Source organism: Trifolium pratense, linkage group LG1, assembly GCF_020283565.1.
Source record: "Trifolium pratense cultivar HEN17-A07 linkage group LG1, ARS_RC_1.1, whole genome shotgun sequence".
In the NCBI taxonomy this organism is placed as follows: domain Eukaryota; kingdom Viridiplantae; phylum Streptophyta; class Magnoliopsida; order Fabales; family Fabaceae; genus Trifolium; species Trifolium pratense.
The window spans coordinates 49,935,407-49,960,992 of record NC_060059.1 but is presented as its reverse complement, the minus strand read 5'-3'; the positions used below and the strand labels follow the sequence as shown (position 1 = coordinate 49,960,992).

Sequence of the window (25,586 nt, the reverse complement as noted above, 5' to 3'; positions counted from 1 at the left end):
CCATGAAAATTGTAGTAATAGGGTCCCAATATACTCCTAAGTCCTAATGTTCATTAGGATGATAGTTTTCATGAACATAGCATATGCATGATAATTCTTAGTTATGGATTAGAATAAAATTGGTGCATGATGATGCTTAAAACCCCAAGCTCATCCTTGAACTAAATTCATGCTTAGAGGTTGCTTTTTATGTTTGTAATCTAAATTCATGTTTACCTCATTAAATTTGATTACACAAACTATTTCAAAAATATATTAATTTAAAAAGATTACTCTTTTTTAAAATTGCTTTTTTTTTTAATACTAAAAACATATTAATTTAACTACATTTCTTTTACTTTTAAAGGGCCTCTTTATCCAATTCGCCTGGGGCCTCTAAATGTACAGCGCGGCCCTGTCGACTTCTCTTGGGTACATCACAGAGATTTTCTTTTGTGAGAAATCTTCCCTCATGTCTTTCTTTTGCTTTTTATCTAGGTAAGGTTCCCCCCTCTCCACATTGTATAGTTTCTCCCTAATTACACACACACACACATAGAGGAGGAATCCGTTGACTCCATGAGTAAGTCTCTATTGACTTACTACGCTTAATAACTCGATATTAGCATTATATATCTTTGAATTCAACAGTTGGATTGAAGAAATATAATGCCAATATCGAGTTATTAACCGGAGTAAGTCAATTGAGACTTACTCCTGGAGTCAACGAATCCCTCTTTATCTAATTTAGAAATTAAAGATTATCTTTTGAGTTAGTCAAAATAATTTGTTCACAATTAAATATTTAATATTTTAATTTAATCATAAGTAAATTCAATAGAAAAAAATTAATTGAGTTTTTTGACTAATATTGTCATTTGGTCAAAATAATTAAAAGCATTTATTATTTATTTTAAAACAAAGAATGCACTGAATTGATTCATCATATCCAACAAAGAATGCACTGAATTGATAAATCATAGTATTTTAAAAACAGTCATTAAATATCTAGTATATATATAAAACAAAGAATGCACTGAATTATATCCAACAAAAAAGCAAATAAAACCTAGTAGCTTTAACAAAATTGCTGAGTCTCATGGAATCTTTTATTGTTTCAGACCAATTGTTGCCATCATTTTGGTGTCTCATACTCGTTTTTCTTGTTTCTACACTCCTCATCAAACATCAAAGTTGCAACCAAAAATCTGAAAAACCCAAACTCCCTCCTGGTCCCACACCTTGGCCTATAGTAGGCAACCTCCCTGAAATGCTTGCAAATAGGCCAACATTTAGATGGATACAAAAAATGATGAATGACATGAACACGCAAATTGCGTGCATCCGTTTAGGTAATGTTCATGTCATTACAGTGACTGATCCTGAAATTGCACGTGAAATATGTATAAAACAAGATGCAATTTTTGCTTCAAGACCGAGTAGTTGGTCCAATGAATATGTTACTACTGGATATCTGACCACTGCACTCACTCCCTTTGGAGAACAATGGAAGAAAATTAAGAAATTAATTAGCAATGAATTAGTTTCCCCTCTTAGACACCAATGGCTTCATGATAAAAGGGTGGAAGAGGCCGATAACATTGTACGGTATGTCTACAACCAATGTACGAAAATTGGTGGTGATGGAATTGTGAATGTGAGTGTTACTGCAAAACATTATACAGGGAATGTTATTAGGAGGTTGCTTTTGAATACCAGGTATTTTGGAAATGGTAGCGAAGATTTTGGACCGAGCTTTAAGGAAGTAGAATATGTTGAAGCGGTTTTTACTGTTTTGCAATACCTTTTTGCTTTCTCTGTTTCTGATTTCATGCCATGTCTGAGGGGTCTAGACTTGGATGGTCATGAGAAGAATATTAAGAAGGCTTGTAAGATCATGAAGAAATATCATGACCCTATAATTGAGGATAGAATTCGGCAATGGAAGAATGGGAAAAAGACGCATAAAGAAGATTTGCTTGATGTTCTCATTTCACTAAAAGATGCTCACAACAACGACCTTTTGACAGAGCAGGAGATTAAGTCTAATGTTTTGGTATGAGTATGACAAAGTATTTTAAATAAGTGTTTACAAAAATTTGTCCTGATCGTCAGATTAAGTTATTTTGATATTTGCATTATTGTCTTGAAAATGATTGTGGAGTTAAATTTTACAGGAATTGACACTTGCAGCTGTTGATAATCCATCAAATGCACTTGAATGGGGACTTGCTGAAATGATTAATCAGCCTGAGCTACTTAAAAAGGCTACCGAAGAATTAGACAGTGTTGTTGGAAAAGAAAGGCTGGTGCAAGAATATGATTTTCCCAAACTCAACTATGTGAAAGCTTGTGCAAGAGAAGCTTTTCGCCGCCATCCAATTTGTGATTTCAACCTTCCCCACGTCGCGATGAAAGACACAGTTGTTGCTAATTACTTTATCCCAAAAGGTAGCCATGTCTATTTAAGGAGACAAGGACTTGGCCTAAATCCTAAAGTATGGAAAGAACCACTGAAGTTCAAGCCAGAACGGCATCTTAAGATAGATGGGTATAATGTGAGTTTGACAGATCCGAGTTTGGAATTGGTAACATTTGGTACCGGAAGGCGTGGGTGTTCAGGCATCATGCTTGGATCTTCAATGACTATTATGTTATTTGCAAGGTTGCTCCATGGATTCACTTGGAGTGCACCACCCAACTGTTCTAGCATTGATCTCTCTGAATCTCATGGAGGTACCACAAAAGCTAAGCCACTTGTGGCAGTGGCAAAGCCAAGATTACCAATAGAGACTTATCAATTATATTAAGTTACCGAGAATGATATGTTTGCTGAAAAATAATTTAAGTAGGATACTACGGTACTCATTTCCTCGTTTATGTACGTAGTTGTCCTTTATTTTGCTCTCTTCTGATGATGTTGCATGTTGTAGGATTTTATCTTCCCTGATGTGTTTCCCATTATGTTATTTTGCACCAGCCTGGATGCATTTAGACAAAAGAGTACTATCTTTGTCTCAAATTAATAAATTATGTTCCATTCTATCAAAACATATTTGTGTCAAATTATAAGTCGTTTCCCCGCATCTCCACAATTTGGAAATTTTTTAATATTTATTTATGAGATATAGGCAAAGGAATGAGGGTGAAGTCTTTGCTGAGCAAAAAAAAGAGTTTAATTGATATGCACTGACAGTGTAAAATAGTTTTACACGATCGTCCAATAAACAACCATCATTTTGTCATGTCAAGAAAGTGGGGTGATGTGGCGGAAAACATGGTTGGTATTGGTTGATTGTGTAAAATTATTTTACACCGTCAGTGCATATCAATTAATTAAAAAAAAACAATATCAATAAAATATTAATGTTCATTTGACCATTATACATTATTTATTTAGGGCTTATGCATTATTTAGGGCTCGATTGAATTAAGTTATTTTTGAGATTATGCTAAATAATTTAAATAAATAAGATTTTATGTATTATTATAACTTCGAGGGTATAAATGAAAGAAAAAAAATTGCCAATAGAGACTTATCGATTATATTAAGTTACCGAGAATGATATGTTTGCTGAAAAATAATTTAAGGACGGTCGTAAAATAATAATTTCTACTTCTAGTTATGAAAACAAATGTTTGGTAAGTACTTTTGGTCAAAGTTTTTTGTTAATTAGTCTCTTTGGTTTCAAAATATTCTTCACTTTAAAATTTAGTTACCATATAGAGATGACAATAAGTATGTGTTAGTTTTCGGTTTTGAAAATCGATTAAAAATAGCAACAAAGAAATTACTGGCCGAGTCGCGGTTCGATATGCTTTCTTTAAGACGTTTCACGGCACTACCGAAATTGTGCAAGGTAGACTAGCAACCGTGAAGTCCCCAGGATAAAACAGTCAGTTCACTGAAAATACCGTTCTCTACTGCACTGTAGAAAACGGGCAGAAAAACACCTTCCATGGTCGTACAACAACCAGTCTAATATTGATAATCGAATTATCAATTCGAAGTGGCAACAACCACTTTCTTTGAAACAACGAAAAATAAATTTTTAAGTAAGAAGGAAGAAGCGAGAGAGAAGAATGAAGATTTCGGGTTGTGAAATCGGAATATCAAAAGGAGGAAAAAGTGGGAGCCAACAAAGACTTGGTCGAAGCACATAAAACATGTGCGAATTAATTTTGAAACGGTCACATTAGCACACGAAAAATAATTAATTTTTTCTTTCTGGGTATTAAAAAATAATATATCACCAAGCCCAAGCCCGACCCGACGGATGGCGGCGCGCGTGTGATATTTAGCGTGGTGTGTCCCGTTTACAAAACTGGGTACCCATTGGGCATACCCCAAGTAGTGACCTTCTAGTATATAAACACTACTAAAGTGTGTGTCATAACCAATGTGGGACTCAATGTGAACTTTTTCAAATTCACACACTCTAGCTCTTTCACTTGTGTTTATTTCAATATCAAGTTCATCATACAAGTTGTTAACTTGTTCCGACAATCCCCCATGATCAGTGCATTTTGGCACATATTTTATGGCTTTGTACTTTGACATATTGGAATCTTTTCTAGCCTAATATTAACTTTTTACCATGTTTCTAAACTTTGGGTCATAATTGAGCTCTAATGTATTTCTTTGATTAATTTTCGGATTTAATTGCATATTGATTCTTCTCAGTCCGTAGGTGATAACTTAAGCTACGAGTATCGGATTGAGGTGTGCAAATATACGTTGGAAAGATAAGAGAAATAGCTACAACTTTCATGTTAAGGCCAGAACCCAGTTCGGAGCGCAAAGCAGTCAAATAATTTACGTTTATGTTCCAGACTTTATGAAAATAATGTAATTTCGGGTCAAACTTATGTTTTTCGACCCGTAGCTTTTTAAGCCCAATTTTCTCTGAGTACTTAAGCAAAAACACAGCTAGGGTTTCATGAATTCTTATTCACGCAAAAATAGAGGCTGCTACATTTTCATGGAAAACTAGCAACCCTAGGTTGATCCATTGGTATACGGGAACATCGTTCATGACTTCTTGTGGTTCAATTCTTAATAGTAATTCAGTTTAGTTATTTATTGTCTTCTCTATCAATTCATGCTCTTTATTTATTTATGAAACTCAAATATAGTGATGCTTAATCTCTGTTTCGAGTTATATATTGTGAGACTTTTCAGATTGATTCATCGCTTGTATGATTAGTTCGAATAGGATTTGATATAGGTTTTTTCGCGCTTAGCAAAAAAGGGTTGGTCGAATTCTGTCATGATACAAACCGTGTTCTAAGTGACGATTGTTCACTACCCATGGTTACTAAGTGACGCTTGTTCACTACCCATGGTTAGTTGAACACATTCTTTGCTTAATCGAATGAATTCATATAAAACTGTTTATCGCTTGTATAATCGGTCTTATAAACCAACCAAGACATGAATATATAAACAATATTTTATGTGAACCGAGGATAGAATCATAAACGAAGTTTTCCTAAAACCAATGGATTGATCGTCTTTTTATCAATTGAATTTCTTATACTCTTTCGATCTAAACAAACCCAAAACCCCATATTTAATTGTGTTATTCATCATTCTTATTTTTACTAATTATCATATCAGAGGTCCTTGTGAGACGACCAAGGTTTAACTACCTTATTACTACGTTTTATAATTATAATACTTATTTTTGACCGCGCACGACAACAATCAAATTGGCGCTGTTGCCCAGGATCTCTGATTAGAATTAGTAAAATTAAGAATCAACTAACATCACTAACATTTGTTTTGCGTTTTTGGTGTGTTACATGTTCTGACGTTGAATTTTGAATTGAAGCTGAAAAAAATTCTGTTTTCGGTCAACTGTTCAGATTGGCCCGAAATTTGGTCACAAAATCAGAAACAAATCGAGAAAATAATACTTTCGTATCATAGATACGAAATTTCAGGCTGAAAATCCAGAATTCCTTCGTTTAGACCGCTTTATATATATATTTTTTTAATTTTCCATTTATTTAAAAAAATCCGAAAAAATTATATTTAGATTTGTTTGTTTTTTAGAGATTTTAGGTGGTATTTTATTTTTTTTAGATTTTATTTGACACGGTTTTTAATTTTTCTCTTCATTTTTTTTAACAAAAAGAAAAAAACCTAAATAAAAAAAAAATTATAAACATGGGTAGCTCATTGGAGGAATTGGCTTACCTTATTAATTTGATGGAAGCAAGCGAACAACAAGCATGCATTCAAAACCATATCCCACTTGCGATTTGTACTATTTGCTCTTCAAATTTTCATCGTAATGATGCATGTCCTATGTTGTATACTAATTTTTGTGGTGAGACTCAATTTGTAGGTAATTTTCAAGAACAATATTGCGAACATAATTCATATCTTGAAGAACAACCTATTTGGCCACATCAACAGTTTCAACAAATGAATCGTTGGGATCTGAAACACGATCCTATTGGGAAGATTATATCAAGCAGATGGCTGAAAGTAATTTGCAATTTCAACATGTCCAATCTTCTCTTCAAGATATAGCAATCCAAGTTCAGCAATTAGTCTCCACCGCCCATCAAATTCAAGCGAACAAGATGTTTAATGATGATGTACAATTTGTTGCACCAATGGAGGTAATACAATGTGATGCAAATCTTGATGAATCTTCAGGTGAGCCCATTAAAACATTGTTTGTTTCATCTGATGAACATAAAATAAATAACACAAACTCAAGTGAATGCATGAAAGAGAATATTACACCACAAAATTTTGATTTGGATGAATTATATACTTCTCTTGAAGTAGATAAATCTTTTGAAATTATTGCTTGTGAATGTGGTGTTTGTAATGTTTGTCATGAGATCAGTGCAGTTATTTTAGGTGAAGATATTTTGATGCCGACAACCACTTGTGCACAAATTCAAACAAATTCAATAACGCTTGACGTTGACACAAAAAATGTGGATTTTAGTCGGAAGAAAACATTGTCTATAGCAAAAAAATTGTTGATAGAACCTCTACTTAAGCCGTGCAACATGCAGTGGTCTTTCGCCATTTGTGTATTGTAACACCCAAACCCCTTAACGCATATTTATTAAATATAAATAAATAAAACACTTAAGAAAATTTAGGCGTCACGTGTTAATAATACAAACCACGGCATAATTAATTTCATGCTAGCACAGCGGAATTAAAAGCGAATCATCAACATAGTGAATATCATACAATGATCATAATTGTTCACACAATATCCCTAGGCTCTAGGCCATATCAACAAAGGATATTATGTTTACAATTCAAAAGATAGTATTAGCAAAGTTCAATATGCCATCACGGGCTTAATACAATTCAAACGAATAACCCGACTCGGTAAAACCTAATCAGAGCAACTCTATACAACCCATCAAAAGAGATATACAAATATATCTAAAGGAGTAGTCTAGGCTAAACTCCTCACCAAAAAGCGCTACACTAAGCACGAGCACGAACAGTCCTCTAACTCTGATCGGGATCCTCAACCTGAGAATCTGAACCCCCAACGGTCCAGCACATAACACAAAGCATGAGAGTTAGATCACAAAATCAAAATGTAAGTGCAAGTAAAAGAGTACTTAAACACTTCTTCAATAATCATGCATATACCATACATTCATGCATATTCATCAACAAGCTACCATTCAATCACAAGTATATAAACACATATAATCGAATATCCAACATCAATCAACATTTATCACAATTAGCCAAGTATGTGTCACATATCACTTATCACATAAATGTACACATAACCTAATGCATTCTAATGCGTCAACTTCATGCAATGTCACCCTAGACATATCTAATGCATGTGGTACCGTTTCGTCTTTATTAGAGTATCTCACCTCTAATATTCGTCTTTATCGGATAAATATAATCCGATATCCGTCTTTATTGGAATACCCAATATACAACAACAAAATTCATGAATGCATGTATATGTTTTTCATGAATCCACCAACAATTATTTAGCATAAAGCTCGTCATTTACTATGTGGAACACTATCCAACATACGTCATTATTAAGATTAACAAAACCTTAATATTCGTCATTTACAACATCATACATGATTAACAATCGTTATAGCATCAACAAGCATCAATAATCATGTAAGAATACCATTAAACCAAGTTACAATTGCCTATAAGCACTGTAAAACATCAACAAAAAGTTGCAGGAACAGAGGCCTTCGCTAAGCGAAGGCTTAGCGAGACATGGCGAACCTCACCAGCAAGTCACCTGCTCATAGCGAGCTTTGGCGAGCTTCGGCGAACTATTCGCTGAGCGAAGGCTCAGCGAGACATAGCGAACCTCACCAGGAAGTCCCCTGCTCATGGCGAGCTGCAGCGAGCTGTGGCGAGCTGTTCGCCACACGTTCGCTGAGCGAACGCCTCCTGTCAGGACAGTTCAAAACTTGCGATTTCTACACCAAATCACCCAAAAATCCCATTTTTCATGTTATAAATCCCAAATGAGTTCATATACAAGTGTAACAAACATGTTTAAGCATAAAAGGACGGTTAGTTTTCCCGATCTACATCGTTAACATCGAAAAAGTAAGGATTTACACCATTTCATCAAAACTCTCAAGAACACTAAGTTCTTGAGTTTAATCCATTAGAAAACTCGTTTTTAGCAAATATTTCCGTTCATTAATCATGTTACAAGCATGTTAAACACAACAAGAACCTTAGGAACGAATTTCATCAAGAAAATCCATTCCTATCTAAAACGAAAATGGGGTGGAGGAAGTTCGGGTGAGGAGAAATCGACATTCTCCCCTTCCTCGAGTCACCCACGATTAAGGAATCTACTCTCATACCTGGATTCGAAGAAAATACGAAGATTTGATCTTGATTCTCCTCACTTCCTTTGCCCTAGCTCCACTTGAGCTCTCTTCTCTCTCCAACCTCAAGAACAAGAACATAATGAAATGTTCCCTCTTGGACTTGGCCATATGGCCGCCCCACTCTAGCTTACTCGGCCCATTGGGCCTCAAGCCCATTGGCTTGGCCCAATTCGAGTTAACTCTTACTACTCGCCTAATAACTAAGTACTCGATAAATAACTAAAGTTATTAACTTATTTAAAATGCCACGTCAATTAAAACATTTTAACACATAAAAACATATAAATGAAAATTGGGTCGTTACAACTCTACCCTCCTTAAAGAATTTTCGCCCTCGAAAATTACCTGGAAATAACTCTGGATACGAACTCATCATCTTGCTCTCCAATTCCCAAGTCGCATTCTCACCAGCGGGTCCTCCCCATACCACCTTCACCGAGGCGATATCCTTATTTCTCAACCTCTTCACTTCTCTACCTTCGATCCTCAAAGGCACAGTCTCGACCGTTAAGTCATCCCTCACTTGAACATCATCCGATTCAATCACATGCGACGGGTCTCTAACATACTTCCTCAATTGTGACACGTGAAACACATCGTGCAAATTCGCCAATGATGGCGGTAAAGCAATCCTATACGCCACTTTCCCCACTCTTTTCAAAATCTGATAAGGACCAATAAACTTCGACGTCAACTTCCTCGACTTCAAAGCACGTCCAATTCCGGTAGTCGATGTAACTCTTAAGAAAACATGATCACCTTCTTGAAATTCAATGTCTTTCCTCCTCTTGTCATGATAACTCTTTTGACGACTCTGAGACGCTTTCATCTTCTCCCTAATCATTCTAATCTTTTCCGTAGTCTCTTGCACAATCTCCGGACCAAGAATCACACTCTCTCCGGATTCAAACCAACAAAGCGGTGTTCTACACCTCCTTCCATACAAAGCCTCAAAAGGTGCCATTCCAATACTCGAATGAAAACTATTGTTGTACGTGAACTCGATCAATGGCAAACATGAATCCCAACTTACTCCTTGCTCCAAAACACAAGCTCTCAACAAATCTTCTAAAGATTGTATTGTCCTTTCCGATTGGCCATCCGTTTGAGGATGATAAGCCGAACTCAACCTCAACTTAGTCCCTAAAGCCTCTTGTAAACTTTCCCAAAATCTCGAAGTGAACCTCGGATCTCGATCCGAAACAATACTCGACGGAATACCATGCAACTTCACAATTTGCTCCACATAGATCTCGGCCAACTTAGGCACCAAGGTACCTTTCTTAATAGCAATAAAATGCGCACACTTTGTCAAACGGTCTACTACCACCCAAATCACTTCATAACCTTTAGTAGTCTTGGGTAACCCTCCTACAAAATCCATCGCAATACTATCCCACTTCCATTCCGGTATAAACAAAGGTTGCAACAAACCAGACGGTTTCTGATGCTCAATCTTCGACTTCTGACAAACTAGACAAGCATAAACAAACTCAGAAATTTGCCTCTTCATTCCTGGCCACCAAAATAACTTCTTCAAATCTTGATACATCTTGGTTACTCCAGGATGAATACTCATTCCACTCCTATGACCTTCTTCCAAAATCATCTTCTTTATTTCGGGCACATCGGGCACGCACACTCTTCCATGAAATCTCACGACTCCATTCCCGTCAACTTTGAAATTAGCTTCTTTTCCTTCCTCAACTACTATTGCCAACTTCTCCATTAACTTCTTATCCGTCTTTTGACATTCTTTGATATTCTCTAGAAAAGGATTCGTCAATTTCAACATTCCCAACTTCACACTCTTAGGAGTCACTTCACACACTAGACTCAAATCTCGGAATTCTTCAATCAACTCTAACTCTTTCACCATTAGTGATGACATGTGCAACGATTTCCTACTCAACGCATCGGCCACCACATTAGCTTTTCCGGGGTGATAACTCAAATCAAAGTCATAATCCTTCAAAAATTCGAGCCATCTTCTTTGTCTCATATTCAACTCCTTCTGATCGAATAGATACTTCAAACTCTTGTGATCACTAAAGACTTCAAACTTCGATCCATACAAGTAATGCCTCCATACTTTCAATGAAAACACAACTGCGGCTAACTCAAGATCGTGTGTCGGATAGTTCCTCTCGTGAACCTTTAGTTGTCTCGACGCATACGCTACCACTTGACCTTTTTGCATAAGCACACCTCCTAGTCCCATCTTCGAAGCATCACAATACACGACGAAAGATTCCGTAGCATCCGGCAAAATCAACACAGGCGCGGTAGTCAACCTCTTCTTAAGCTCTTGAAAACTTTCCTCGCACTTCCCATCCCAAACAAACGCTTGATCCTTCCGAGTCAACTGCGTCAAAGGCAAGGCCAACTTCGAAAATCCCTCAATGAACCTCCTATAATAACCAGCCAATCCAAGAAAACTTCTTATCTCAGAAACAGACTCCGGCGTTCCCCATTGCAATACGGCATCAACTTTCGTTGGGTCAACCGCTATTCCTCCACTTGAAATCACATGACCAAGAAAACTTACTTCTTTCAACCAAAATTCACACTTCGACAATTTGGCATACAACTTCTTATCAGTGCATTTTAGTGCACTTTTTAATCACTCTGTGCTATGGCAATTTTATGATTTCTCCTGCTAATTTAGTGTTTTTATCATGTTTTGTGTTTAGAGTCCAGTTTTACTACTATTTAAGATTTGCTATTTATTTTCGTAATAAACAGTAATTTGACACCTTCTCATTGTGCAAACTATAACTTGAGCTAGGAGTATCGGATTAAGGCGCGGTCAGTTGCGTTGGAAAGCTAAGATCAAGAGCTACAACGTTCATGTTGAGGCCGAAAGCCAATTCAGAGCGCAAAGGAGTCATATTTACTCGTCAATGTTCCAGACTTAATAAAGATTCAATTATTTTATTTTCAGCATATCATATCTTTTTCGGCCCAATTGTTTTGAGGCCCGTTTTGCTTGCTATTTAAGAACGAATTATGACCTAGGTCAGGGTGACCACTGTTTTCACGAATTCACTATTCACAAAATACATCTTTGAATTTCGGCTATGTTCATGAGGAACTAAAATCCCTAGGTTGATCCATCGGTAAAGGAAACTTCAACTTGTATTCCTGAGGTTCGGTTCTAATATTGAATACTTTCTTTCATATGTCTATTGCTCTTTTATATTAATTCTCATGCTTTATATTATGTGCACAAACTCGAATTTGTATGCTTAATCTATTCGTGTTCGTGCCTTCAAAAATTATTCGAATCAATTCAACGCTTGTTTAAATTTGTTCGAATAGAAATTAATATAAACTATCGCGCTTAGCAATAGGGCTGACCGAATTTTGTAAGGATATCAACCATGGTAGTGACGCTTGTTCACTGCCCACGGTTGGTTGAACGCATTCGTTGCTTAATCGAATGAAATTCTACGAACCTGATAATCGCTTGTATAATCATGTTTGTACCAGCCGAGCATAGACTTTGAATGAATTTACTTTAGTAACCTGTGATGGATAAACAATTGAAGTTTGCCTAAACCAATGGATCGATCGTCTTTAATTAATTGAATCCTTAATCTTTTCTTTCAACTGTTTCCCGCAATCAAAAAAACCCCCAATTTACAGTTTAATCGTTCTAATAATCGTTGAATACTATTGCGAGTCTTTGGGAGACGACCAAGGTTAACTACCTTGTACTACTCTTATTTTAAATTTATTTTGATCACGAAACGACCGTGATCAAATTGGCGCCGTTGCCGGGGACTCAAAATTGTGTTTAACCAGTATTAGAATTGCGAATTTCTGCTGTTTTGCCGTAGGCTCACGCCTAAACCTAGTTAGGGCATAAATTGCATCTGTTTTGCCTTCTGACCGCTCGATTTCATCAGAAAAAAATCATAAATCAAAATCCCCTATTTTGGGACAAAATAGGTGACAGCAGCCTAAAAATCCGAAATTCCTTGTTTTTCTATTTTATTTTAATTTTTTACTGTTTTCATATTTTCAAAAAAAATCCAAAAAAATTTGTGCAATCTCAATTTGATTTAATTAGATTTTTCGTGATATTTTTAGATTTTATTACACTCCGTTTGATTCGTTTTCTATTTTCCTCACCTATTTTCGTTTTAGGGGCATAGTTGGAATTATTGTAATTGTTGTTTGTCACTTGTTGCATAACATGGCTGCTGAACAAACACTAAGGCAGCTTGCTGCTCCAGATGTTAATTACAATGGCTTGTGTATTAAATATTCTGACATTGATGTACCTTTTGAACTAAAATCTGGTTTAATACACTTGCTGCCAAAGTTTAATGGTCTTGCAGGTGAGGACCCTCATAAACATTTGAAGGAGTTTCAGGTTGTATGCTCCACGCCATTGAGGCCTGAAGGTATCACGGAAGATCATGTTAAGCTGAGAGCCTTTCCGTTCTCATTGCAAGGTTTGGTTGTTCAATTGGCAAACAGAAGCAATGCCCGTCCTGCTGGAGTGCTAGAAGATGTCCTTGTGCAAGTTAATGACTTAATTTTTCCTGCAGACTTCTACATTTTGGATATGGAGGGAGAAACTAATTCCAGCAGGGCACCCATCATTCTAGGCCGACCATTCATGAGGACAGCAAAAACAAAAGTAGACGTTTATGATGGCACAATGTCCATGGAGTTTGGCGACATTGTCGTTAAATTTAACATTTTTGATGCCATGAAACATCCCTTAGAGGAGCACTCTGTTTTTTATATGGATTTGATTGATGAGTTGGTTGATGAGACTTTTCCTGAATTCCTTGCCGTAGATTTTCCGTCATTGACCGATTTTGATTCATGTACTAACACTAACCTTTGCTCTGAAATTGAATCTGTCTTGCAGGATAATAACTTACATACAGGTGAAGGAGAAGATGTCAATGAAGCGGTCTGCGCAGTTGAAGTTCTTGACATCCCGGATGTTCCAACAAAACCATCCATAGACCAGCCACCGTCCTTAGAGCTTAAACCACTTCCTGAAAATCTGAAATATGCCTACTTAGAGGAGAATGAAAAGCCACCTGTGATTATTTCTTCTAACCTTGATTGTGAACAGGAACAGGAAGAAAAGCTTTTGCAGGTTTTGAAGCAGCATAAGAAGGGAATCGGGTGGACCTTAGCAGACATACCGGGCATCATCCCTACAATGTGCATGAACCGGATTCTCCTTGAAGAGGAAGCCAAGGTGGTGAGAAGCTGTAATATGGAAATGCAAGAAGCAAAAACAAGAAGTACAGGCACTGGCGAAGTTTTCAAAGTAAATGGACAACGGCTGAAGTTGTTCCATGATAGTTCGATGCCTAATGAAGCACCTGTTGAAGAGCTCTCCTTGGACGAGCCTTCCTACACCCCAGCCGCTACACCTTAGCCCCTCGGGTGTGTTCCTTCCTTTACTCTCACTTTGTGTTTATTATTACATTGCGGACACTGTCTGTTTTAAGTGTGGGGGAGGGACATTTACATTTTATATTATCATTGTCTATTTTAAATAAAATCAAATAAAAAAATAAAAAAAAAAATTGTCATGAGTGGTCACATGTTCTAAGGCTAGGGCAGATAGCTATAGGGTTGGTGAAATTTTTGGAAATTCTTGTTTTGATACTTGACATGATAGTCTTTGCACCCTTATGCACAACTGCTTGAACACTGTCAAACTTATTAATGTTTAGATAAATTTCTGAAATACACATTCTCTAGACTAAGTTCTCTGAATTTGAATATAATGGAGGGTACGATTAGAACTAAGTGTGGGGGTAAGGCTAAGTAAAGGATAGACTGATCATTGCTATTAATTGAAGGAAAAGGGAAACTTCTTGAGAGCTAAAAACAATATCTAAAAAAAATTAAATTAAATATATGGAGGAACAAGTGTTGTAAAGGATGCTTTACTCGGAGTAACAGGTTGGACTCGCAACAAACGAGATCCCGTCAGGTGAAAAGGTGGAGTAGTCCTAAAACTAGTGCTATAAAGGATGCTTTACTCGGAGTAACAGGTTGGACTCGCAACAAACGAGATCCCATCAGGTGAAAAGGTAGAGTAGTCCTAAAACTTAATTAAAATAATAAATAATAATAATAATAAGTAGTAAAGCTTGAAAGAAGTTGCCCCTGTGTTGAAATTGAAAAGCTCTGGATGTCTTGAAAAGAAAAAGCCCCCCCTAGGCTGAAATCCTGGTTAAACCCAAAAATTATAGGAAAAGAATGACACTTAGCATTTAGAATTGGTAGTTTCAGAGAGGGATCTTTACATTACTTTGGTTGACAGTAGGAGACAGTACACACACACGCAAGGTTGTCATTGAAAGTCGATAGGGAAGAGTTGTGCCAATCTTTGAATTTTTACCCAAGGCTTGAAGCTTGAAAACCTGGGATATGTTGACTGCTTGTGACTTCAAAAAAAAAATTTATTTTTAAGTTTTTCATTGTGAGTTTTGCACGGAGAGCAAAAGCTTAAGTGTGGGGGAATTTGATCAGTGCATTTTAGTGCACTTTTTAATCACTCTGTGCTATGGCAATTTTATGATTTCTCCTGCTAATTTAGTGTTTTTATCATGTTTTGTGTTTAGAGTCCAGTTTTACTACTATTTAAGATTTGCTATTTATTTTCGTAATAAACAGTAATTTGACACCTTCTCATTGTGCAAACTATAACTTGAGCTAGGAGTATCGGATTAAGGCGCGGTCAGTTGCGTTGGAAAGCTAAGATCAAGAGCTACAACGTTCATGTTGAGGCCGAAAGCCAATTCAGAGCGCAAAGGAGTCATATTTACTCGTCAATGTTCCAGACTTAATAAAGATTCAATTATTTTATTTTCAGCATATCATATCTTTTTCGGCCCAATTGTTTTGAGGCCCGTTTTGCTTGCTATTTAAGAACGAATTATGACCTAGGTCAGGGTGACCACTGTTTTCACGAATTCACTATTCACAAAATACATCTTTGAATTTCGGCTATGTTCATGAGGAACTAAAATCCCTAGGTTGATCCATCGGTAAAGGAAACTTCAACTTGTATTCCTGAGGTTCGGTTCTAATATTGAATACTTTCTTTCATATGTCTATTGCTCTTTTATATTAATTCTCATGCTTTATATTATGTGCACAAACTCGAATTTGTATGCTTAATCTATTCGTGTTCGTGCCTTCAAAAATTATTCGAATCAATTCAACGCTTGTTTAAATTTGTTCGAATAGAAATTAATATAAACTATCGCGCTTAGCAATAGGGCTGACCGAATTTTGTAAGGATATCAACCATGGTAGTGACGCTTGTTCACTGCCCACGGTTGGTTGAACGCATTCGTTGCTTAATCGAATGAAATTCTACGAACCTGATAATCGCTTGTATAATCATGTTTGTACCAGCCGAGCATAGACTTTGAATGAATTTACTTTAGTAACCTGTGATGGATAAACAATTGAAGTTTGCCTAAACCAATGGATCGATCGTCTTTAATTAATTGAATCCTTAATCTTTTCTTTCAACTGTTTCCCGCAATCAAAAAAACCCCCAATTTACAGTTTAATCGTTCTAATAATCGTTGAATACTATTGCGAGTCTTTGGGAGACGACCAAGGTTAACTACCTTGTACTACTCTTATTTTAAATTTATTTTGATCACGAAACGACCGTGATCACATACGCTACCACTTGACCTTTTTGCATAAGCACACCTCCTAGTCCCATCTTCGAAGCATCACAATACACGACGAAAGATTCCGTAGCATCCGGCAAAATCAACACAGGCGCGGTAGTCAACCTCTTCTTAAGCTCTTGAAAACTTTCCTCGCACTTCCCATCCCAAACAAACGCTTGATCCTTCCGAGTCAACTGCGTCAAAGGCAAGGCCAACTTCGAAAATCCCTCAATGAACCTCCTATAATAACCAGCCAATCCAAGAAAACTTCTTATCTCAGAAACAGACTCCGGCGTTCCCCATTGCAATACGGCATCAACTTTCGTTGGGTCAACCGCTATTCCTCCACTTGAAATCACATGACCAAGAAAACTTACTTCTTTCAACCAAAATTCACACTTCGACAATTTGGCATACAACTTCTTCTCCTTCAAAACTTGTAAAACAATCCGCAAATGCTCCTTATGTTCCTCTTCGGACTTTGAGTAAACTAAAATATCATCGATGAATACCACAACAAACTTGTCCAAGAATGAATGAAAAATCCTATTCATGTACTCCATAAAAACACCAGGTGCATTGGTCACACCAAAAGGCATCACCGAATATTCATAATGACCATACCTCGTCCTAAAAGCAGTCTTTGGTATATCTTCCGTTTTCACTCTAATCTGATGGTATCCGGATCTCAAATCAATCTTACTAAACACGCAAGCTCCAACCAATTGATCCATTAAATCATCTATCCTCGGAAGTGGATACTTATTCTTGACCGTCACTTTGTTCAACTGTCGGTAGTCGATACACAATCTCATACTCCCTTCTTTCTTCTTAACCAACAACACAGGTGCACCCCACGGCGATACACTAGGTCGAATAAACTTCTTCTCAAGTAGTTCCTCTAGTTGCTTCTTCAACTCATTCAACTCTGACGCTGACATTCGATACGGCGCCATAGATATCGGACTAGTACCAGGTACCAAATCAATCGTAAACTCTACTTCTCTTTTCGGCGGTACATCTGACACGTCTTCCGGAAATACATCGGGAAATTCACAAACAACCGGTAACTCTTCCACCTTAACTTCACCTTCCATCTTCAAGGACGCAAACAACGCATACACTTCTACAGGTTCCTTCAACGATTCTACTACTTCTTTCTTACTCATCAAATGCGAACTCTCTTCCGGTTTAGGAAACACAACAGTCTTCTCGCAACAATTGATATGGACTCGATTAAATATCAACCAGTTCATACCAAAGATAACATCTATTCCACTAAGTTGGATACACACTAGGTCCATTCCAAAGTGTCTACCAAACACGGTTACGGGACAGTCACGACATACGAGACGGGTAGTTACAGAACCATTAGCAGGAGTTTCTATTTCCATACGACCAGACATTTCAGACACAGGTATACTAAGACGCTTCATGCAATCAACGGATATAAAAGAATGTGTTGCTCCCGTATCAATAATCGCAATTAAAGGAGTGTTATAGATGAAACACGTACCTCTAATGAGATTATCCCCCTGATCCGCATCATCTCCACTCAAAGCAAACACCTTCCCCATAGTCTTCTTCGGCTTCTTGCACATAGGACTCTTGTGACCCTCTTCACCACAATTGAAGCAAGTCACCTTCACTTGACAAACATCGGACCTATGTCCCCACTTTCCACAATTGAAACATTTGTCTCCTTTCCCTGGGCATTCATAAGACTTATGGCCCACTTCTCCACACCTATAGCATTGACCGCTACCTTTCTTCTTTCCACCACTAGTCTCAACAACCTTCTTCCCCTTGTCACCATAGGGCTTCCCACGGTCTTGACCTTTTCCTCTTTTGTCACTCATGGCCTTGTAGTAGTTAGTCTTGGCCTTTCCATCATCATCACAGATACGACACTTATCCACCAAAGTTGCAAAGTCTCGGATTTGAGAAAATCCGATAAGATGCTTGATGTCCGGGCGCAACCCACTTTCAAACTTGACACACTTGTCATTCTCAGCTTCCACGGTGTTGTAGTGCGGACTAAACGCACATAGCTCCTCAAACTTCACGGAATACTCCGCCACAGACATGTTCCCTTGCTTGAGCTCCATGAACTCCACCACTTTCTTGTTCCTAATATCAGCCGGAAAGTACTTCCTCAAGAACTCTCCCTTGAACATCTCCCAAGTGATTACCACACCACCAGCTCCCATCCTCAGCTTAGCATTCTTCCACCACTTGTTAGCTTCTTCACGAAGTACATAAGTACCCAAGATCAACTTACTCTCCTCGGTACACCTCATAGCCTCAAAGACAATCTCTACTTCCTCTATCCACTTGACAGCAGCCTCCGGAGCATAGCCTCCAATGAAAAGCTTCGGATTATGCTTCATAAACCTCTCCAACCTCATCTCATCTTCCCTCCCGGGTTGATGATCTCTAGCCACGATGTTGGTCAAAGTAGCTATCGCATCTGCCATCTGATTGTTAGCCCTAGCCGCCATGATCCTGAACAACCAACCAATCCAAGAACAAACTTAGAAAGGTAATATCAACAGTGTTATCTCTACACAAGTTGAATATATGGGCAACTAATCCTAATTGATTCCACATGAACCGACCTTGCTCTGATACCACTATTGTAACACCCAAACCCCTTAACGCATATTTATTAAATATAAATAAATAAAACACTTAAGAAAATTTAGGCGTCACGTGTTAATAATACAAACCACGGCATAATTAATTTCATGCTAGCACAGCGGAATTAAAAGCGAATCATCAACATAGTGAATATCATACAATGATCATAATTGTTCACACAATATCCCTAGGCTCTAGGCCATATCAACAAAGGATATTATGTTTACAATTCAAAAGATAGTATTAGCAAAGTTCAATATGCCATCACGGGCTTAATACAATTCAAACGAATAACCCGACTCGGTAAAACCTAATCAGAGCAACTCTATACAACCCATCAAAAGAGATATACAAATATATCTAAAGGAGTAGTCTAGGCTAAACTCCTCACCAAAAAGCGCTACACTAAGCACGAGCACGAACAGTCCTCTAACTCTGATCGGGATCCTCAACCTGAGAATCTGAACCCCCAACGGTCCAGCACATAACACAAAGCATGAGAGTTAGATCACAAAATCAAAATGTAAGTGCAAGTAAAAGAGTACTTAAACACTTCTTCAATAATCATGCATATACCATACATTCATGCATATTCATCAACAAGCTACCATTCAATCACAAGTATATAAACACATATAATCGAATATCCAACATCAATCAACATTTATCACAATTAGCCAAGTATGTGTCACATATCACTTATCACATAAATGTACACATAACCTAATGCATTCTAATGCGTCAACTTCATGCAATGTCACCCTAGACATATCTAATGCATGTGGTACCGTTTCGTCTTTATTAGAGTATCTCACCTCTAATATTCGTCTTTATCGGATAAATATAATCCGATATCCGTCTTTATTGGAATACCCAATATACAACAACAAAATTCATGAATGCATGTATATGTTTTTCATGAATCCACCAACAATTATTTAGCATAAAGCTCGTCATTTACTATGTGGAACACTATCCAACATACGTCATTATTAAGATTAACAAAACCTTAATATTCGTCATTTACAACATCATACATGATTAACAATCGTTATAGCATCAACAAGCATCAATAATCATGTAAGAATACCATTAAACCAAGTTACAATTGCCTATAAGCACTGTAAAACATCAACAAAAAGTTGCAGGAACAGAGGCCTTCGCTAAGCGAAGGCTTAGCGAGACATGGCGAACCTCACCAGCAAGTCACCTGCTCATAGCGAGCTTTGGCGAGCTTCGGCGAACTATTCGCTGAGCGAAGGCTCAGCGAGACATAGCGAACCTCACCAGGAAGTCCCCTGCTCATGGCGAGCTGCAGCGAGCTGTGGCGAGCTGTTCGCCACACGTTCGCTGAGCGAACGCCTCCTGTCAGGACAGTTCAAAACTTGCGATTTCTACACCAAATCACCCAAAAATCCCATTTTTCATGTTATAAATCCCAAATGAGTTCATATACAAGTGTAACAAACATGTTTAAGCATAAAAGGACGGTTAGTTTTCCCGATCTACATCGTTAACATCGAAAAAGTAAGGATTTACACCATTTCATCAAAACTCTCAAGAACACTAAGTTCTTGAGTTTAATCCATTAGAAAACTCGTTTTTAGCAAATATTTCCGTTCATTAATCATGTTACAAGCATGTTAAACACAACAAGAACCTTAGGAACGAATTTCATCAAGAAAATCCATTCCTATCTAAAACGAAAATGGGGTGGAGGAAGTTCGGGTGAGGAGAAATCGACATTCTCCCCTTCCTCGAGTCACCCACGATTAAGGAATCTACTCTCATACCTGGATTCGAAGAAAATACGAAGATTTGATCTTGATTCTCCTCACTTCCTTTGCCCTAGCTCCACTTGAGCTCTCTTCTCTCTCCAACCTCAAGAACAAGAACATAATGAAATGTTCCCTCTTGGACTTGGCCATATGGCCGCCCCACTCTAGCTTACTCGGCCCATTGGGCCTCAAGCCCATTGGCTTGGCCCAATTCGAGTTAACTCTTACTACTCGCCTAATAACTAAGTACTCGATAAATAACTAAAGTTATTAACTTATTTAAAATGCCACGTCAATTAAAACATTTTAACACATAAAAACATATAAATGAAAATTGGGTCGTTACATGTATCTCTTCCACCTATTTTATCTGACTCACAACCTACATGTGGATTTTCTGATTTCCATACTTTTGTTAGTGCAGGTTTAACATATGTGTTGGCTATTCCTCCTAAGCCACTAGATTTTTTACTGATATCCAAGTTCACCTGGTATTTACTTTTCCCTATTTCATGTGTTCGTAGTGCAGCAAGGCCTCCACCTAAACCGCCGGACATGGACTTTCCAGCTGCTACTGAAGGAAAATTGATACGATAAAAGCAGCGGAATTTTAAAATTTTCCTTTTGTGATCCTTACGAATGGTCATGAATTGTGTTTAGAGTTTTACCTTTTGGTTCGAAAACTCCCTTTAAATCACGAACGGCTATCGAACACTTCGAATCCCGAACAAGGTCACGAACAAGAACCTCGAACCGTCACGAACAAGGTCACCACCAAGTCACCAATGAATTTGATCACAAGCGTTAAAGGTATAACGCCTCTAGCCAGTCCACACGAACAACAACCTTCAATGGAGTGCTAGCTCCAATGGTTTGAAGGGTTAGGAGAAAGGAGGCACAAAATAAGGATTAGGGTTTTTCACAAAAACTCTAGAAAGGTGATTAGGGTTTCTCAAGAGAGGAGAGAACAAAGGCTCATGAGAATGAGTAACAAAAGTGTGTAACTATTTCTCCTTACCACAAGGGTTCTATTTATAGAACCACTTGCCATGGCAAAATTACACTAAAGCCCTTTTAACTAAATGGGCTATAGTGGGCGCCATTCTCATGTAAATATGTCTAGTACATATTTGCACCCCCTTCTTGCTACATCATACCATATGATGTAATGCTCATTTTAATTACCATAATACCCTTATCATATTTCCTTATTTCTCCAAGGTGCACCGTACCTTACGGTGTTCCAATCTCACTAGATTGTTCTTATGTGTGTGACCCTGTAGGTTTTCGTAACATTGACAATTATAATAAATCACTATTTATTACAATAAACAGTGAGCGGTATCTAGCAACACATCACTGCTACTCAAGTTACGAGAAATTAACATGTGATCTAAACATAACCTCTTGTGATAATATCAGTGTGTATAATTACCCCTTTGCCCTTTATGTCTATATTGAACACAAAACATACTTGGTGTCATCTTTGTCCAGTTCAATATTGGGCCCATGACATTTATCCTGTTATGCAGGATTGGCAAATTCCATCTAGGTCACTACTGTCCCTCAGCATGCTTTGTGAAGTACCCATCAACTGCCTTTATGGTTATCCTGTTACGGATAACGTTAGATCAGCAACAAAGTACTTGACTCCACATCTAGGGTACAAAGTGGTTTCAGGTCTAAGGGCGGTTTACACCATTATCACCATGAGAGTAACTTATGACACTTTGCATAACTTTGCATGTAGTACTCTCATAGCGGGTCAATCCAGTATAAATATTACTCCTAATATTTATACCTACGTCAAGACTTGATAACTCCTTATCCCATGATCCATGAGATGTGATCATCAGTCTATCTTCATAATAGTCTTTATGCTTTTAAGGTTATCCCCTTTACCTTAAAGCTCGACTACGGATACTTTAAGAATAGTGTCCTTATGTTTAATATTATCTCATGATTAAGTCACACTTAATTATTAAACGGACTTTCTATTCTAGGGACTTCATTATTTTGCAACCTTACAAATATAATAAAGAAATGCCATATTTATATTCAAACTCCTAAAGCAAATACTATGAAAATAGATTGGCTCTTAGGGCTTACTCCAACAATCTCCCACTAGCACTAAAGCCAATCTAGGTTTCTCTTAATACCTATAGACTTAGTATGCCCATCACGCTTCAACTGCACAAGAGGCTTTGTTAGTGGATAAGGAACTATTTCCTATGTTGGTATCTTTCGTATCTTTCAACGTTCTATTTCGATCTCTATCGAAATATATAAGTGTCTAAGTATATTCATGAATCGTCGGTGAGATCTATTTTCAAGTGTTCTTGCAAGATTAAACTATTACCATCACTAATGTGATTAATGTGACTTGTAACACCGGAAACATATCTTTAGCTCAATCATGAGCCAAACGATCCAATCTTAAATACTCAACTTATTTAACTGAAACAAACATATTACGAAGCTTATCTTATAGCTTTCAATGCTTGTATTCAGCCATGATATACAATACATTGGTATGGAAACTTCCTTCATTATAACTTCCTTATAATGATCCTTCCCATACCTATCTATTTCAAGAAATAGGCCTTAGTTCCTTTAAGGTCCTTAGGGATATTCTTGAAGGTAAGTTAGTGTCAAACACTAATTTCAATTTTGGTACATAGGTTATTCCTAACTCTTTAGGAATTCTTGCCTAAGTGTTTCATCAAGAGTTATTTTCTTAGTCATGTCTCACATGTATAAGAAAAATGTCTTGATGATTAATATGATATCAGATATTATCACTCCCACTAAAACTTTGTATGCACAAGATTTATATTTGTCCTTCATTTGTTTTCCACAAAACTTTCAAAAGGAACAAATATTCAAATTTATTCGATCTATTCAAAGTTAGATAGGTTTGTCCTTGTTAATTTGTTTTCATAAAACTTCATAAAAGGAACAAACAATAATTTAATTTTCTGAGAACTCTATCTAATCAAAATTAGATAGCTACAAGTTATATACCTTTCTAGCATCATTTGGATCAACAAAACCCTTACGTATATGTCCAACGCATATATATGAGGTCATTCCAATTAAGGAATGCAACTTTGTTATCCATCTACCAAAACATGTAGTACAACATTTAGCAGAAGCAATCAAATATTATAAGGTATTCTTAATACCATCCATATCAGTGTTCAAAAAGAATACTCACTTTCATCGTATGAGTCTTACTCATCTTGAAGACATAACCATTATCTACATAAGGTTAGTGTATATGGATTCTGTATGAGATTTCATGGCATTTAGCCACTTCTCATAATCTAGATCGTCTTACGACCTTTTAGAAAGTCAAAGACTCATCTTCCATGAGAATCATATCACATTGCTGAGTCATGATAAAACCATACCTTGTAGCCATATGTGATATGTTAGACTTATCTTGGATTTGTGCAACTTTAAAACAATGGTTCTTCAACAACCTTGAGGAACCGGTTTGCATTCCCTTTTAAATAAATATGTTTTGTGGTACTTGAATTTATTCAAGTTCTATATCACTCCCACTGTCTCTTTTAGAGACACACTCCCACTAGAGGAATGTTTCAAACCTAGCAACAAAACAACCTTTTGTCCTTAAGAGTGATATAGGACCAATATCCATTTCTTTAGGATATTTCCACTTTTTCATTCATTCACTTGGAATTAGATTTATCTAATAAATTTTAATCCAAAATTCTCATAAAGACAAACTTGGTACTCTTACCTCCATATCGCATATGGTGTCTTTATGATCATTTTAAAAGGGAACTAATTGTGGGTGAAGATTAATTATAAGTAAAGAGATTTATAGAAAGAGTCAATATATAATTAAACTATCCTTAAATCATGTCAAACATGATGTGATAAAATAGTTATTATAGTCTTTTAATTAAGTATTTACTGATATGACTCATTCATATAACTTAAATACTTTTGTCGAGTTCTATTTTCTTCATTGTTGAATTTCTTTGACAAATTCAAAGATTTCTAATTGGTGTCATACACCTACCAACATCTAATGATTTTAATCATCAATGTTAATGAAGTAAAATAAACTCAATATACAAAATATGTTTAGTGGTCGACATACATCTCATGTATATTGTTCAAATAGGTCATGCGTTATTTTATTGACACATCGAATATTTGTACTAAACAACAATGCTCTTGATATATTTAAGGTCCAAATCATATTTGGCTCTTATCACGATTGTTATAGATAACCCTATCAAGACCATGGAACCCTAGTCCATTACTTGACTTGGAGTAATAGTATAGAAAACTTTGCTTAAATGATAGGACCATTACTTGTCTTATCATTTAAGGCTACAATTCATATATTGTCAATACAAGATATACAATTGCTACTTCTATTACTAGATGGAATTCAATAACAATTATTGTGTTCCATTTCAAACTCGATTTTAAGTCATTGCATAAGCTCTCATTATCAATGAAACAATTTTCATTCTAGATATGGGTTGACTTAAAATTATAGCCAATGTTCTAATTCTTTAAGCATCTCTATTTTCGAAAAATTGAGATTCAACATCTTGTATCATATACTTTTGATGTAGAA

The 25,586-nt window shown here is 36.8% G+C and overlaps 1 protein-coding gene across 1 annotated transcript; it reads left to right on the top strand.

Annotated features, from left to right (window-relative positions):
* Positions 1-1,078: 1,078 nt before the first annotated feature.
* LOC123902603 (isoleucine N-monooxygenase 2-like) lies at positions 1,079-2,789 on the top strand. Its single transcript, XM_045952369.1, has 2 exons — positions 1,079-2,035; positions 2,157-2,789. The coding sequence occupies exons 1-2, from the start codon at positions 1,079-1,081 to the stop codon at positions 2,787-2,789; spliced, it is 1,590 nt and encodes a 529-aa protein (XP_045808325.1).
* The last annotated feature ends 22,797 nt before the right edge of the window (positions 2,790-25,586 follow it).

Coding starts and splice junctions, on each gene's coding strand:
- LOC123902603 (XM_045952369.1), top strand. CDS start 1,079: ATGGAATCTTTTATTGTTTCAGACCAATTGTTGCCATCATTTTGGTGT. Junction 2,036..2,156: donor AGATTAAGTCTAATGTTTTG/GTATGAGTATGA, acceptor TAAATTTTACAG/GAATTGACACTTGCAGCTGT.